This window comes from Vulpes lagopus, chromosome 12, assembly GCF_018345385.1.
Source record: "Vulpes lagopus strain Blue_001 chromosome 12, ASM1834538v1, whole genome shotgun sequence".
Lineage (NCBI taxonomy): Eukaryota > Metazoa > Chordata > Mammalia > Carnivora > Canidae > Vulpes > Vulpes lagopus.
This window is the reverse complement of record NC_054835.1, coordinates 38,371,736-38,388,785: the sequence shown is the minus strand read 5'-3', so window position 1 is coordinate 38,388,785 and position 17,050 is coordinate 38,371,736. Positions and strand designations below refer to the sequence as shown.

At 39.9% G+C, this 17,050-nt stretch overlaps 1 protein-coding gene across 3 annotated transcripts in view; it reads left to right on the top strand.

The window, feature by feature from the left end:
- Positions 1-17,050, top strand: part of FBXL20 (F-box and leucine rich repeat protein 20) — a 103,861-nt gene that overhangs the window by 51,215 nt on the left and 35,596 nt on the right. For all 3 annotated transcript variants that reach the window (XM_041724965.1, XM_041724966.1, XM_041724967.1), the window contains one exon: positions 7,781-7,842. In XM_041724965.1, coding sequence (XP_041580899.1) covers positions 7,781-7,842 — 62 coding nt within the window. The remainder of the gene's footprint in view (positions 1-7,780; positions 7,843-17,050) is intronic.

Here is a 17,050-nt window from a genome sequence, read left to right as displayed (position 1 = left end):
TAGATCACACAACCCTTGATCTCAGGGTTGTGAGTTCGAGCCCTATGTTGGATGTAGAATTTACTTAAAAAAAATCTTGGGGCTTCTGCGTGGCTAGGTTGGTTAAGTGTCTGACTCATGGTTTCGCCTGGGGTCATGATCTCAGGATCTTGAGACTGAGGTCAGCATCTCCACTGTCAGCAGGGAGTCTGCTGGAGATTCTCTCTCCCACTCCCTCTTGCCTCTTTCTGCCACACATGTGCACATGTGCTCTCGCTCAAATAAATAAATAAAATCTTTTTTAAATAACAAAAAAAAAGTGTAAAATAAACAACCTATAACACAACCCAGCAATTCTCTATCTTAGATTCTGTACATAAGAAATGAAAACCTGGGGGCAGCCCCAGTGGTGCAGCGGTTTAGCGCCGCCTGCAGCCCAGGGCGTGATCCTGGAGACCCTAAATCGAGTTCCGCATCAGGCTCCCTGCATGGAGCCTGCTTCTCCCTCTGCCTGTGTCTCTGCCTCTCTCTCTCTGTGTCTCTATGAATAAATAAATAAAATCTTAAAAAAAAAAAAAAAAGAAATGAAAACCTGGGATGCCTGGGTGGCTCAGTGGTTAAGTGTCTGCCTTTGGCTCAGGGCCTGATCCTAGGATCCAGGATCAAGTCACACATCACGCTCTCTGCAAGGAGCCTGCTTCTCCTTCTGCCTGTGTCTCTTCCTCTCTCTCTGTGTGTCTCTCATGAATAAATAAATCTTTTTAAAAAAACTGAAAACTTATTTCAATCAAGACTTATTTAGAATAATTATAGAAGCATTATTCATGATAGTAAAAAAAATATAGCAATCTAGATGCTTGCCAGCTGGGAATGAATAAACAAAATACGGCATTTCATAAACTGGAATACTATTCAACAGTATAAAAGGAATGATTGGTGCATGCTACAACATGATGAGTTTTAAAAATATGCAGAATAAAGGAAGCCAGATATAAAAGATGACATGTTTTATGTTTCCATTTTTTTTAATGTCCAGAAAAGGAAAATCTGTACAAAAAGAAAGGCAATTAGTGGTTGCTTAAGGTTGGGTATAAGCAAATGGATGGATAGCAAACAGGCATGAAGGATATTTTTGGGGTGATGAAAATTTAAAAATGAGGTGATGGTTGTACAGCCTTACAGGTTTACTAAAAATTATTGAATGTACACTTAAAACCAGTGAATTTTATGGTTAGTGAATTATACCATTTAAAGCTGTTTAAAAAAATATGATATATATACAGATAAAATTGCATGATGGGAAAACCTAGTAATTACAGCTTTTCTTTAACAAGAAATTTAATATGGCCCCTGGGTGGCTCAGTGGTTGAGTGTCTGCCTTTGGCTCAGGGTGTGATCCTGGAGACCCGGGATCGAATCCCACGTCAGGCTTCCTGCATGGAGCCTGCTTCTCCCTCTGACTGTGTCTCTTCTCTCTCTGTGTGTGTCTCTCATGAATAAATTTTTAAAATTTATTTTATTTTATTTTTTTTTAATTTTATTTATGACAGTCACGCACACACACACAGAGAGAGAGACAGAGATAGAAACACAGGCAGAGGGAGAAGCAGGCTCCATGCACCGGGAGCCTGACGTGGGATTCGATCCCGGGTCTCCAGGATCACGCCCTGGGCCAAAGGCAGGCGCCAAACCGCTGCGCCACCCAGGGATCCCCTTAAAAAAATTTTTAAATGACACTTATGAAATCGCACACATAATTTTCTCTTCTAACCCATTGGCCAGAACTCAGTGACTTGGCTTTATATAGCTGCAGGAGAAATAAAGTTGTCTTCACATACAGCCATGTGCTAGCTAAATGTTGAGAATTCTGTTACGCTAGGAGAATGGATAACTAATATTCTCTACCAAAGTACTCACTAGGGCAGCCCCAGTGGCTCAATGGTTTAGTGCCTGCCTTTGGCCCAGGGCCTGATCCTGGAGACCTGGGATCAAGTCCCACGTTGGGCTCCCTGCATGGAGCCTGCTTCTGTCTCTGCCTCTCTCTCTGTGTGTGTCTCTCATGCATAAATAAATAAAATCTTAAAAAACAAAACAAAGTACTCACTAAATTTTGTGTTCTATACAGCTGAAAGAGATCTTTTAATTTTTTAAGTCAGGAACTATACTCTAATTCAACCAGCAGGGGTCGCTGTTGAGCAAGTACATTCTTTGCTATTTCCTTTGTTAAACCTACGTGCCATTACCTGGGACTCAATCCTGGGACTCAATCCTGGGACTCAATCCTGGGACTCAATCCTGGGACTCAATCCTGGGACTCAATCCTGGGACTCAATCCTGGGACTCAATCCTGGGACTCAATCCTGGGACTCAATCCTGGGACTCAATCCTGGGACTCAATCCTGGGACTCAATCCTGGGACTCAATCCTGGGACTCAATCCTGGGACTCAATCCTGGGACTCAATCCTGGGACTCAATCCTGGGACTCAATCCTGGGACTCAATCCTGGGACTCAATCCTGGGACTCAATCCTGGGACTCAATCCTGGGACTCAATCCTGGGACTCAATCCTGGGACTCAATCCTGGGACTCAATCCTGGGACTCAATCCTGGGACTCAATCCTGGGACTCAATCCTGGGACTCAATCCTGGGACTCAATCCTGGGACTCAATCCTGGGACTCAATCCTGGGACTCAATCCTGGGACTCAATCCTGGGACTCAATCCTGGGACTCAATCCTGGGACTCAATCCTGGGACTCAATCCTGGGACTCAATCCTGGGACTCAATCCTGGGACTCAATCCTGGGACTCAATCCTGGGACTCAATCCTGGGACTCAATCCTGGGACTCAATCCTGGGACTCAATCCTGGGACTCAATCCTGGGACTCAATCCTGGGACTCAATCCTGGGACTCAATCCTGGGACTCAATCCTGGGACTCAATCCTGGGACTCAATCCTGGGACTCAATCCTGGGACTCAATCCTGGGACTCAATCCTGGGACTCAATCCTGGGACTCAATCCTGGGACTCAATCCTGGGACTCAATCCTGGGACTCAATCCTGGGACTCAATCCTGGGACTCAATCCTGGGACTCAATCCTGGGACTCAATCCTGGGACTCAATCCTGGGACTCAATCCTGGGACTCAATCCTGGGACTCAATCCTGGGACTCAATCCTGGGACTCAATCCTGGGACTCAATCCTGGGACTCAATCCTGGGACTCAATCCTGGGACTCAATCTTAGAACTGTAATTTCTAAAAAAAATTTTAAAAAATTAAAAAAAAGAACTGTAATTTCTTTTTCTTTCTTTCTTTTTTTTTTTTTTTTAATGATTTTCTTTATTTATTCATGAGAGAGACACAGAGGAGAGAGAGGCACAGACACAGGCAGAGGGAGAAACAGGCTCCACGCAGGGAGCCTGATGTGGGACTCGATCCTGGGTTTCCAGGATCACACCCTGGGCCAAAGGTAGGCGCCAAACCACTGAGCCACCCGGGCTGCCCACACATTTCTTTTTCTTTTTTTTTTTAAGTAGGCTGTATATCCAACATGGAACCCAAAATGGGGCTCTAGTCATGTCCCTGAGATCAACACCTCAGCTGAAATCAAGAGTCAGATTTTTTGTGTTTTTTTTGTTATTTTTTTCCAAGACTTTATTTATTCATGAGAGACACAGAGAGGCAGAGACATAGGCAGAGGGAGAAGCAGGCTCCATGCAGGGAGCCTGATGCGGGACTCAATCCTGGGACTCAATCCTGGGACTCCAGGATCATGCCCTGGGCCGAAGGGAGGCGCCCAACCACTGAGCCATCCAGGCGTCCCAAGAGTCGGACTTCCTAGAACTGTAATTTCTTAAATTATGAGATTCACAATCTGCCTCATCTGGTCCATTGGTTCTGAAACTTTAGGAAGCAGTGATGTCACCTGAAGGGCTACTTTTTTTTTTTTTTTAAGATTTTATTTATTTATTCATGAGAGACACAGAAAATCAGAGACACAGGCAGAGGGAGAAGCAGTCTCCATGCAGGGAGCCTGATGTGGGACTCAATCCTGGGACTCCAGAATCATGCCCCGAGCCGAAGACAGTCACTTAACCGCTGAGCCACCCAGGGGTCCCTGAACGACTTGTTAAAATATGGATTGCCATTCTTTCTTTACACCTCCTCCCCACCTCATTTCTGATACTATAGGTCTGGGTACAGCCCAAGAATTTGCATTTCTAATGAAGTCACACTTGATACTGATGCTACTGGTCAGATAACCACAGGTTGTGAACCACTGATCTTATCCTTTCTTGGGACTTTGGAGTAGACTATAAATGTGCAGAAGGAAGAGGAGGGATATATAAATCTGAACAGATGTCCTATTAGCTTGGTGTTTCCCAAATCCCCCTGGGACGTTGTTCCTTTTTCCCTTCACTTACCTTCATGCTCCCACAGGGGACAAGACCATTCAGTCTATGTGGACTGATGTGAGGAAAGAAATTAATTATTGGGTGTGATTTTTGTTCCTTTTTATGTATAGAGTTTAGAAGGCATATGAATGACCTATGGCAGGTTTATATCTTTAATCAGTTTAGTTACTGTGTATATTCAAGTGAGCAAAGTGCCTTACTAGGTGAGATGTGTAGCACTTAAAAAAATAGTTTGAGGGATGCCTGGGTGACTCATCTGCCTTTGGCTCAGGGCATGATCCTGGAGTTCCAGGATTGAGTTCCACATCAGGCTTCCTGCATGGAGCCTGCTTCCCCTCTGCCTATGTCTCTGCCTCTTTCTCTCTGTGTCTCTTATGGATAAATAAATAAAATCTTTTTAAAAAAATAGTTTGAGTACATGAGATAAGGAGGTTAGCATTTTTAGTATATAAATGATTGTCCTTTTGTGAATTTTAGTGGGGCAGAGTCTAGTAGATTGGGGAGTCTGTTTGGTACTTAAAAACTTTTCCCCCCAAAGATCTTAAGCTTAAGATAAATGTTATGTGCTATCTAACTCTGAAAATCTTCCAGGTTTCCATTTTTGATACTTTATTTACAAGACATTGTTATTTATGTCATCAACCCTTGATTATTTGGCTTTTTAAATGGGTTACAATGCATTATTTTCTGTAAGTGTACCCAGAGAGTAATGATCATTATAATGTAGCATCTTAGAAACCATATAATTTGAGAAAAACTTAAGCTTGTTTAGGAGGAAATATGATGGCTTCATTTTGAAAGACTGCCTTATAGAAGAAGGGTATGATTTTTAATAGCTTCCACTAATGAGTAGAAATTATAGGAAAGCAGATTACTCTTTGATGTCATATACTTTACTAAAATATGTCATTGTCAGTCAACAGCATTACTTTTATTATTATTATATTTTCTGTTGCACTGAAACCTGATAGTCGCACTTTCCATCATCAAGTCCATTTGCTTCTTCAAAAATCTTCCCTTTTCTCCAATTTCTTTTTTTTAAATTTTCACCAACCCTATAATCTCACAGAGACCTGCGTCATTTTTTACTTGAACTATAATTTCAGTATATTCTTAGTTTATGTCTTTGCCACCAATCTGGAGTTTAATTTCTTAAGGTGTCTCTTCTCTACAGGATTATTTCAAATCTCTAGCCTGATATACAAGTTTCCTTCATGAGCAACCCCCCCCCCCATCCACTTAACAGTTTAATTGGTTGAGTTCGTAGCATGTGTGTGGCCCTGTGCTCAATCCTGGAAATATGATTGCAAACATGAAAGCCACAGTCCCAGCCTTCACAGAGCTTTCCATTTAGCTGGAAGGTACGTTGTTATAGTTATCAGAAAATATTTATCGTAATTACTCTTTGAATGTCTGAGATTGAGGGGGGAGGTACATTCTATCCGCTACTTTCCTACCTCTTTACTTCCCTTCCATTACCTTTTCTACTTTGAATCGTGAAATGCTAAGGCCTTCATATATGACTCCATGGTTTTATACATACTACCTTCCCCATTTTTCCTAGTTAATTAGTTTCTGGCCTTCCTTTAAGACCTAGTTTAGATGTCACCTGTGGGCAGAATTAGTTATTTCTTGCCTTGCTCTTGTATACCTCTTGTGATTTATTTCTAATACTTAATATTTACTTATGTGTGTTCATTGTAGAACAAGAGTTCCTGAAATAAAAAGAAACATCTCCTGTTTGTATCTCACTGCCTATAAGAGTGCCTGATTTGAGAGGGTGTTCAGTAAATTTCATTGCATGAAGTCAAGAGGTATCTCTTGTAATACTTAATATCAGGGAACGAGCATATTTTCCTCAGCTTCAATGACATGTATGTTTGCTGTTTTTACTCTGCTTTTTATTAAGTATAGATATTTGTTTTTTTATGTAGCTTAACTACACAAGCTTTATAGTCGTGATCTCCTCTGTGGGACAAAGGATGACTATTTAAAAATATCCATATGGGGCAGCCCCGGTGGTGCAGCGGTTTAGCGCCACCTGCAGCCCAGGGCCTGATCCTGGAGACCCGGATCGAGTCCCATGTGGGGCTCCCTGCATGGAGCCTGCTTCTTCCTCTGTCTGTGTCTCTGCTTCTCTCTCACTCTGTATCTCTCATGAGTAAATAAAAAATGAAATTTAAAAAAATAAATAAATAAAAATAAAAAATAAGAATATCCATTATTGGTTATTTGATTAATTTGTTAAACGATGGAGGGCAGCCATGATGGCCCAGCAGTTTGGCACCGCCTTCAGCCTGGGGTATGATCCTGGAGACCTGGGATCGAGTCCCATGTCAGGCTCCCTGCATGGAGCCTGCTTCTCCCTCTGCCTGTGTCTCTGCCTCCCTCTCTCTCTGTGTCTGTCATGAATAAATAAATAAAATCTTTTTTTAAAAATTCTTAAATGATCACTTGTGTACATCAAGATTGCATATGGTAATGGTTATGAAGCATTACCAATTTTCTCCATATTATATAAAACTCAGAATGTTCCCTATCCTAGGTTTCTGAGCACCTCCTTGAACAAGTAAATGTGACTTAGATTTGGAGAATCACCTTAACTTAATGGCATTTTTAAATGGTCACTGTGCAGTGATACAATTTTTAAGCAAATAAATCTTTTCCAATTCAGTTTCCTTACATAGAAAATGAAGATTAACGATAATATGAAGATTTAGTACATTAGTACTTGAAAAGCACTTAACATAATACCTGCCACATAATGTCATCCTTCTGATTGTAATTGATTGTTTCTAAAGCTACAAAACAAATTAAAAGTCTCAAAGATGTTTTTTAGGGGTATGTGGGTGTTTCAGTCAGTTAAGCTTTCTGCCTTCGGCTCAGGTCATGATCTCAGGGTCCTGGGATTGAACCTCGCATCGAGCTTCCAGTTCAAAATTTTTTTTTTTTTTAATTTTATTTATTTATGATAGGCACACAGTGAGAGAGAGAGAAGCAGAGACATAGGCAGAGGGAGAAGCAGGCTCCATGCACCGGGAGCCCGACATGGGATTCGATCCCGGGTCTCCAGGATCGCGCCCCGGGCCAAAGGCAGGCGCCAAACCGCTGCGCCACCCAGGGATCCCCGAGCTTCCAGTTCAAAGGGGAGCCTGCTTCTCCCTCTCCCTTTGCTCCCCCATCTCACTTATGCTCTCTCATTCTCTGTGTCAAATAAATATTTTGAAAAAGATGTTTTTTAGCCTAAAGAGTCCCTAAAAATATGACTTTGGTTTATAATAATCACTGTACTTATTTATGTCTCTCTTTAGATGATTGCCTCTAAGCTTTGAGTTGAACATAATAAAATGTTGAGTAATACTAAATTATTTTGTTTTTGCAGATGTTCTCAAATAGTGATGAAGCTGTAATCAATAAAAAACTTCCCAAAGAACTCCTATTACGGTAAGTCTGAATGCTAATTTTAGTTTGGTTGTGTGTGTGTGTGTGTGTGTGTGTATCCTATTTGGCTATTTAAAAATTTTTAGACTTACTGCTAATTTTTGTGTATTTACAGGAACTGGATTATCTGAATTTGTAAATTTATTAATTCTTTTGTTAAATAGTCTTGACTGTATTTTTTAGATATGGATCAAAATTTCAGATGTTTCATTTCAAAACAGTTTTCTTCTACCTGATTTGTACCTATATGATTTTGTTTACTAGTTTTCCCTTGCTCTATTCTTGTATATAATATGAAAGATTTATTTTATTATAATGCTGATTTTTGATTGATTCTAACTCACCCCCTCTTTCCATTCCCAATATCAAATATGTCCATAAAATGACTTGTGTTTGAGACAAAATATTACGTGTACTGAGACACTATATAGAAGAGTTACAGCCCTTTATTTTAAAGGTAAAAAGGTAGGAGTGCCTGACTGGCTCAGTTGGTGGAGCATGAGACTCTTGATATCAGGACTGTAAATGGGTGTAGAGAGATTACTTGAAAATAAAATCTTGAAAAAAATAAAAAATAAAAAGGTAAAAGTTATTTGAAACTCTTTCTTGTATTACGGTTGTAATTTTATCCTCCTTATTTTTAACAAGTAGAAATTACATTTGGGATCACCCACAACATAAAACACACAGCCTCCAATTTATATACATCTGACCTAGAAATTACCTAGGGAAAAACTAAGGGGGTTATTTTCAGCGCCCATTATTTGGGCACTTAATCATGCTATTCTTTGTTCACTTATGTAGAAAATCATAACTTAGAAAGGTATATTGTCATTTGCAAATGTTAAAATTTAACAAGTTGTACTTGGAGGCATCTAACTCTTGTTCTTAGCTGCTACTGCAGCCCAGCCATAACCAGCCCAATTCCTACTCAAGGTGGAAAATAATTTCATGCTAGTGCCTGTGAAGAAGAGTATTTCTGGCATTTCTAAGGATTTGCATGTCTGAGTCCTTCACTATATTGCAAGTACCTTGTAAGCAGGGACTGTTTTCTTTTTTTTTTTTTCTTTTTTTTTTTGCAGGGACTGTTTTCTTATAAATTTTTAAATAATACCTTATACATTGGAGATACTAAGAAAAAAAATAACGAAATTGAACTTGGAATGAATTTTTTTCATGGAAGTAATGCTTTTGTACATGCTGGTTGACTATAATTGAAATCATAGCAATACACCCTAAGCTACGGGGCTGTGGAGAATGTATCCTGGATATCTTGAATATCCCTCAAATTTCAGCAAAATTTTAGCCATTGAAAATATAAATGTTTTTAAATGGGTTATGTTCTTTATTGTTACTATAAACTGAGTACACTAAGACATACTTCAATTTTTTAAAAAAATAATGACAATTCGTACTATAGTAGTTTACCTAAAGACTCACTAAGATTCAGGGAAATTATTTGATTCTTTGGTAATCGGCTGCCCTCTGTTATGGTTTACATTTTTATGTTTTATTAGAGTTTTTCTTCACGGAAGACAGACATAAAGGCCACATACTGTATAATTCCACTTACATGACATATCCAGGATAGACAGATCCATGGAAATAGGGGTTGCCAGGGGCTGTGGTGAGAGATGATACGGAGTGAGTGCTAATGGGTGACTGCTAATAGGGTTTCTTTTGGGAGTGATGAAATGATCTGAAATTAGTGATTGTGGATATACTAAAAACCACTGAATTGTGTACTTTAAAACAGTAAATTTTGGGATGCCTGGGTGGCTCAGTGGTTGAGCATCTGCCTTCAGCTTAGGGTATGAGCCCAGGGTCCTAGGATTGAGTCCCACATTGGGCTCCCTGTAGGGAACCTGCTTCTCCCACTGCCTATCTCTGCCTCTCTCTCTGTCTCTAGGGAATAAATAAAAATAAATTTAAAAAAATTTTTAAAGGCGCAGGAGGTAAATTTTATGGAATATGGATCCTTTGTAATATGTATATAATTTTTATATTTTCAATTTTATAATACAATTTATAATAAAAATTTCAATAATAGTTGCTTTTTTTTTTTTAAAGATTTCATTTATTTATTCATGAGAGACACAGAAAGAGAGAGGCAGAGACATAGGCAGAGGAAGAGGCCCCATGGAGGGAGCCTGATGCGGGACTTCATCCCAGAACTCCCAGGATCACATCCTGAGCTGAAGGCAGATGCTCAACCGCTGAGCCACCCAGGCGCCCCTCAATAATACAGTTGTAATAAAATATGCAATTATATAATAAGTATTTATTATATAATTTATTTTTTTAAAGATTTTATTTATTTATTCATAGAGACACAGGGAGAGAGAGAGAGAGAGAGAGAGACAGAGGGAGAAGCAGGCCCAATGCAGGGAGCCCGACGTGTGACTCGGTCCCAGGTCTCCAGGATCATGCTCCGGAATGAAGGCGGCACTAAACTGCTGAGACACCTGGGCTGCCCTATTATATAATTTAAAATAAAAATTCAGGGGCGCCTGGGTTGCTCAGTTGGTTATGCATCTGACTTTGGTTCAGGTCATGTTCCAGGGTCCTGGGATAGAGCCCCACATTGAGTTCTGCACTCAGCGGGGAGTCTGCTTGTCCCTCTGCCCCTCCTCCCACTTGTGCTACCCTCCCAAATAAATAAATAAATAAAGTCTTTTTTAAAAATCAGCTTGGGACACCTGGGTGGCCCAGCGGTTGAGCGTCGTCTATCTTTGGCTCAGGGCGTGATCCCGAAGTTCCAGGATCGAGTCCCACATCAGGCTTCCTGCATGGAGCTTGCTTCTCCCTCTGCCTATGTCTCTGCCTCTTTCTTTCTGTGTCTCTCATGAATAAATAAATAAAAGCTTTAAAAAAAATCAGCTTATATGACAAACAGTGTATTGCTTTATTTTATGCTGTGTATGTTCAGTGATTCTTCAGCCATATCCCACTTTTGGTGACTCATTGTAGCAAAGGTTTTGTGGATATTTTCTTTTTTTCTTTTATTTTTTAGACTTTAAAAATTTTTCATTTTAATTATTTGACAAAGCGAGGCAGGGAGCACAAGTAGGGGGAACAGCAGAGGGTGAGGGAGAAGCCAAGCTCCATCCCAGGACCCCGAGACCACATCCTGAGTCGAAGGCAGCCGCTTAACCTGAGCCACTCAGGCACCCCTGCGTATTTTCTTTGATGCTGGCATCTCTTCCTTAGATGCAGTCAGTCCCAAAGACAACATGAACGGTAGACTAATAATAGGTGACTTCTTAAGTGGGTGATTTGTAGTCTTCTGTTAAGAATGACCCCACTTTAGAGATTTCTTCATAGCCGTTAGGTTGCTAGTGGTTACCTCTGATAAAATGGTATTGAAGAAGCAGGTATTTGACTCCATACTTGTTTATTTAACAAAAACATTTTTTTTGTGGAGCATCTGGGTAGCTCATTCAGTTAAGCATCAAGTTAGGTTAAACTCAGGTCATGATCTTAGGGTCCTGGAATCAAGCCGCGTGTTGGGCTCCCTGCTCTATAGGAAGCCTGCTTCTCCCTCTCCCTCCCGCTCCCCTGCTTATGTTCTCTCCCAGTGTATCAAATAAAAAAATATTTACTTATTCATGCATGCATACATGCTGAAGGCAAGAGCAGCAAATAGAAAGTTGTTACAGTAATCTTTACTGGGGGGAAATGATGGCCTAAACTCCATCATAGTGATGGGCTAGAGAGAAAATGGACTCTATCAAGAGATTTTTACGAGTTGGGATTGACAGTGTATTTGCTGATTAATTTGATGTGATCACTAATGAGGGTATTGGGAAGGAGGCAAGAATAGTGCCCCAATTTTTTACTTTCTGCCAAGTGGATGGTCAGAACACTCACTAAGATAAAGAAAATAGGAAGAACAGGGTTAATTGAAAGAAAATAATGAAAGTGAGTTCAGTTTTGGTACCTATGGATATCCAGGCAGTTGTATATACAGTTCTAAAGCTTAGCAGCATGATTTAAAAGTCATATATATAAACACATGAAAAAGTAAGAAATTATATATATTTAGCTCTTTTTGGATTTACTGGTACATGTGGGAAATAAAACAGGAAGAAATACAAGCCCTCTCAAACACTGAAATGAAGAGCTTTGGGACCAGAACATACAGCCTAGTGGGCATCCTATAGATTGGCAACCTTTGGGTCAGGTTTCCAAGTAGACTCAGTCAGATACCAACTTGGTGTCGTTACCTGGTGATTGATGTGGTAAGAACTCTAGAAAAGAGCTGTGTATGACAGATGTTGAGGTTTGGCCATATGTTCAGATAATTTTACTCAAGCATTCTTTTTTGGCTTAAATGTTCTATATTAAGATAGTTGAAGTCTTATGAGTTAACAATATTTATGCATATCCTAATATATATATATGCATATCCTTTTATATATATATATATATCAGTATGTCAACTATAAACTCTGGAACCCATTTTATTTTTATTTATTTAATTTGTCTCCAGAGTACTTGAGACGGCTTGGCTCAGGAGCAAGTATAATCAATACAAATAAACTATGAGGACCATGACAAATATTTTTTAAAGTAGAAAACCAAAGCCAGAAAGGAAACACATGTACCCTTGTAAGACCTTACATAATTGCTTTAGAAGGGTTTCACATTTAGCTTTAAATTTCTTGGTGGCATAAACAAAATAATATTCTAAACAGAAAAGGAGAAATACGTATATTATACCGTAAAATCAGAGCTCTTTCTAGCACTACTTTCTATTTATTTATTTATTTTTTTTTTTTTTTATGGTAGTCACACACAGAGACAGAGAGAGAGAGGCAGAGACATAGGCAGAGGGAGAAGCAGGCTCCATGCACCAGGAGTCTGACGTGGGATTCGATCCGGGTCTCCAGGATCGCGCCCTGGGCCAAAGGCAGGTGCTAAACTGCTGCGCCACCCAGGGATCCCCCTAGCACTACTTTCTAAGAGAAATTTCTCCAATGAGAGTCTGCTTAGATTTGGTGGATAAGTTCTATAGCAAATTCAATCTCAGATTTCATATGGTCACGTCTTGTATTACCTTTGTAATAGTTAAAAACAAAATAATAACGTGGAAAAATGAATGCATGCTTCTGACAGTCCAGTTGATCCAAGGCTGCTTTTGGCTGCAGGTAATAGAAATTCTGAGATGAGCTTAAACAGTAAGGGAAGTTATTTCATAAAAAAGGAAGTACAGGGATCCCTGGGTGGCGCAGCGGTTTGGCGCCTGCCTTTGGCCCAGGGCGCGATCCTGGAGACCCAGGATCGAATCCCACATCAGGCTCCCGGTGCATGGAGCCTGCTTCTCCCTCTGCCTGTGTCTCTGTCTCTGCCTGTGTCTCTGGCTCTGTCTCTCCTTCTATCTCTCAAGAATAAATAAATAAAATCTTTAAAAAAAAAAATAAATAAATAAAAAAGTTAAGCTGAGTCCAATCTTGGCATTGTCTTAAAAAAGAAGAAAAAAAAAAAAAAAAAAAAAAGGAAGTACAAAATTAGGGTGCCTGCATCCTAAGGTTAATTGACTTAGAGGATCCACAGTGTTATCAACAATTTTCTGTCTGTTCTGCTAGGAATAGCATCAGCTTGGTCCTAAAAGCTCTTTTCTTTATGGGCACAGGATGGATGCCAGCAGTGTTGGATCAACATGTGTCTTCGTTCACTCTGAGGGGAGAGATAGGCATTTATATTCCAATAAAGCCCTTTCTCAAATCTCATTAGCCCAAGTTGTCTTTAGGCCTGAACTAATCACTGAGATAGGTTTAGACTAATAAAATGGGCTGAAGGGATATTGGAGAGTTAGTTACAGTGCCAACCACAGATAGAATATAGCATACTTAAAGGAATCATGAATGCCATTCACATAGTCTCCTATAAATATCACTTCTATTATATGGAATTTTCATAAGATTAGGATAGTACAGGGATTATATTTCTTATGAGATCCTGGAGTCAAAATATCCTTAGTTGTGGATTGATGGTTGTTCCTGTACTTCGGGTAAACAAGTAGATTTACCATCCTTTGATGGAAAATAAAAGTCCTAACCATGACTTCACCCCAATAAGGCATTACCTTACTTTTGCATTGAGTTTTATTTCCTCAAGAGGATATTATATACTTTTTCCAGCATGTCAACAAATGGTTAATGAATTGCTTAAAATTCTGTACCACAGAGCATAGCTAAGGTGATTTTTGTCTAGAAAGTGTTCATAGAAGGTGGTATTGACAGTTGCTCAACATAGTAACCCCTCATTAACATTCCTATAGAGCTTCTCATTTAGAGAGACAGAACTTCCTTGTCAACTTGGTCTAGTTAATAATGAAGTAGTTGTTACTTGTACACCTGAGGAACTAAATGATTTAGTCAGCTACATGGGGTTACCACATATGAGTAGATTAGATTTGCATAAATTTCTGATCAATATACTCTTGTTTAAATAGTTAACTGTGAGTAGCTGGATAAAAGACCAATTGTCTCATGTATCCAGATTTGTAACAATCAATTATTTAAAAAACACACAGGATACTTATTTTTCTATTCTTCATGGCCAGGACTGTGCATCTGGTTTATTTAAGAGCAGTTTTGCATTGAGATTCAGGTTAAAAAGGAGGCCAAAAAGCACAGCCCTAATTTAAGATTCTGAAGATGATCTGATCTCGTGGTGATATCTGCCAGCTCTGATTCATTTCTAATGTGAAGCTATGGTCCTTATGTTCACATTAATAACCAAGTGTCTATAGTGAGCTCCTAAAATTTAATCTACAACAGATTCTTGTCTAAAGAGTCAAAAATCTTATCCATGATAGCTACAAGCAACGTACATTGCTTTTAGCAGAATTCTCCACAAGACAATGGGTAATAACCATAATGTTATAATTATCCCTGAAGTCCTATCACTTAAAACAGGGGCCTGGTAAACCTGCATGTATAGTTTGATAGTAAAGACACTAGCATGCAGTTTTAATGAACAATTCCTGTAACTAATAGTCTCTTGTGAGAAATAAGAAGTTTTTAATTTTGAAAATGTGTATGGGACGCCTGGGTGGCTCAGCGGTGAGCGTCTGCCTTCGGCTCAGGGCGTGATCCCAGAATCCGGGATTGAGTCCCACATCGGGCTCCCTGCATGGAGCCTTCTTCTTCCTCTGCCTGTGACTCTGCCTCTCTCTCTGTGTCTCTCATGAATAAATAAAATATTTTTAAAAAATGAAAATGTGTAGTTTCTGCCAGACAGTAGACAAGTATCAGAACCCCCAAGTTCAGGGGCCCCTGAGTGGCTCTGTTGGTTAAGCATCTGCCTTTGGCTCGAGTTATGAGCCCAGGGTCCTGGGATCCAGCCCCCTGCTTCTCCCTCTCCCTTTCCCTCTGCGGCTTCCCCTGCTTGTATTCTCTCTCGTGTTCTCTTTCTCTTTTTTTTCTTTTTTTTAAGATTTTATTTATTTATTCATAGAGACACAGAGAGAGAGGCAGAGACACAGGCAGAGGGAGAAGCAGGCCCCATGCAGGGAGCCTGACATGGGACTCAATCCCCGGTCCCCAGGATCACACCCCGGGCTGCAGGTGGCTCTAAACCGCTGCACGACTGGGGCTGCCCTCGTGTTCTCTTTCTCAAATAAATAAAACATTTTTTTAAAAAACAATTTTAAGGGATGCCTGGGTGGCTCAGTGGTTAAGCGTCTGCCTTCTGCTCAGGGCGTGATTCTGGGGTCCCAGGATTGAGTCCCACATTGGGCTCCCTGCAGGGAGCCTGCTTCTCCCTCTGCCTGTGTCTCTGCTTCTCTCTGTGTCTCTCATGAATGAATAAATCTTAAAAAAAAAAAAAAAAAAACCTTTAAATTCAGAGCAGGCCTTATTAACACATCATGTGGCCAGAGATCTTTGTCCAGGGCCTTTAAACATTATTTAACAAATAAAATACAAATTACTCGCTAACTACTGGGATGCCTGGGTGGCTCAGAGGTTGAGCATCTGTCTTCGGTTCAGGGCGTGATCCTGGAGTAACGGGATCGAGTCCTACATTGGGCTTCCTGCATGGAGCCTGCTTCTCCCCCTCCCTCTCCCTCTGCCCGTGTCTCTGCCCCTCTTTTTCTGTGTGTCTCATGAATGAATAAATAAAATCTTTTTAAAAAAATTACTCACTAACCCAACACTTTGAAAAATACAAAGTGGTAAACAGCTGGCTTCTTTAATCCCTGTTCTTTCAATATCCCCCCACACACACACACACACAAAAAAGCCTCCTCTCCCCCTCCAAAGGTAGATGTATCCACTTATATCTAGATACATTATATGTATAATACTTAAATGTGCATCTTCATTTATCCATATTTTATATTTTTCAAAAATGAAAACATGGTATAAATACTTTCCTACAACTTGTTTTTGTTTCTGTCATTTAATAATCATTGACTTCTTTTTAGGTCAGTTCATGTACCCCATTCTTTCAAAAGGCAGCTATGTACAGTAGTTCATTGACTGTACCATAATTTAAGCATTTTTATTTATATTAAGGCTTTTTTCTAACTTTTCATTATTTCAAATAATGCTGCCGTGAACATTCTATAAACCAGTTTTATTCCTTTTGCTTCTACAGGTTGTAATATATGTCTTTTATTTTAATGGACACTGTCAAAGTACTCCAAAAAAGTTATACCTATAGATATAGGTATTCCCCATTATATGAATAGAATTATCCAGTTAAAACCTCTCCAGGACCATTGTATGCTTTCTAACTTCTTCTTCTTCTTTTTTTAAGAGAGGGAAGAGGGTGCAGAGGGAGAGAGAATCTTAAGCAGGCTCCATGCCCAATGTGGAGCCCAACACAGGGCTCGATCTCACAACCCTGAGATCATGACCTGAGCTGAAATCAAGAGCCAGACGCTGAACTGACTGAGCCACCCAGGTGCCCCTATGCTTTTTAACTTTTTATTTTATTTTATTTTATTTTATTTTATTTTATTTTATTTTATTTTATTTTATTTATTTAAAGATTTTATTTATTCATGAGAGAGACAGAGAGAGAGAGAGAGAGGCAGAGACACAGGCAGAGGGAGAAGCAGGCTCCATGCAGGGAGCCTGACATGGGACTTGATCCCGGGTCCCCAGGATCACACCCTGAGCTGAAGGTGGCACTAAACCACTGAGCCACCCGAGCTGCCCTAACTTTTTAAATAAGAATTTTATTAGGTGTTGTTCAA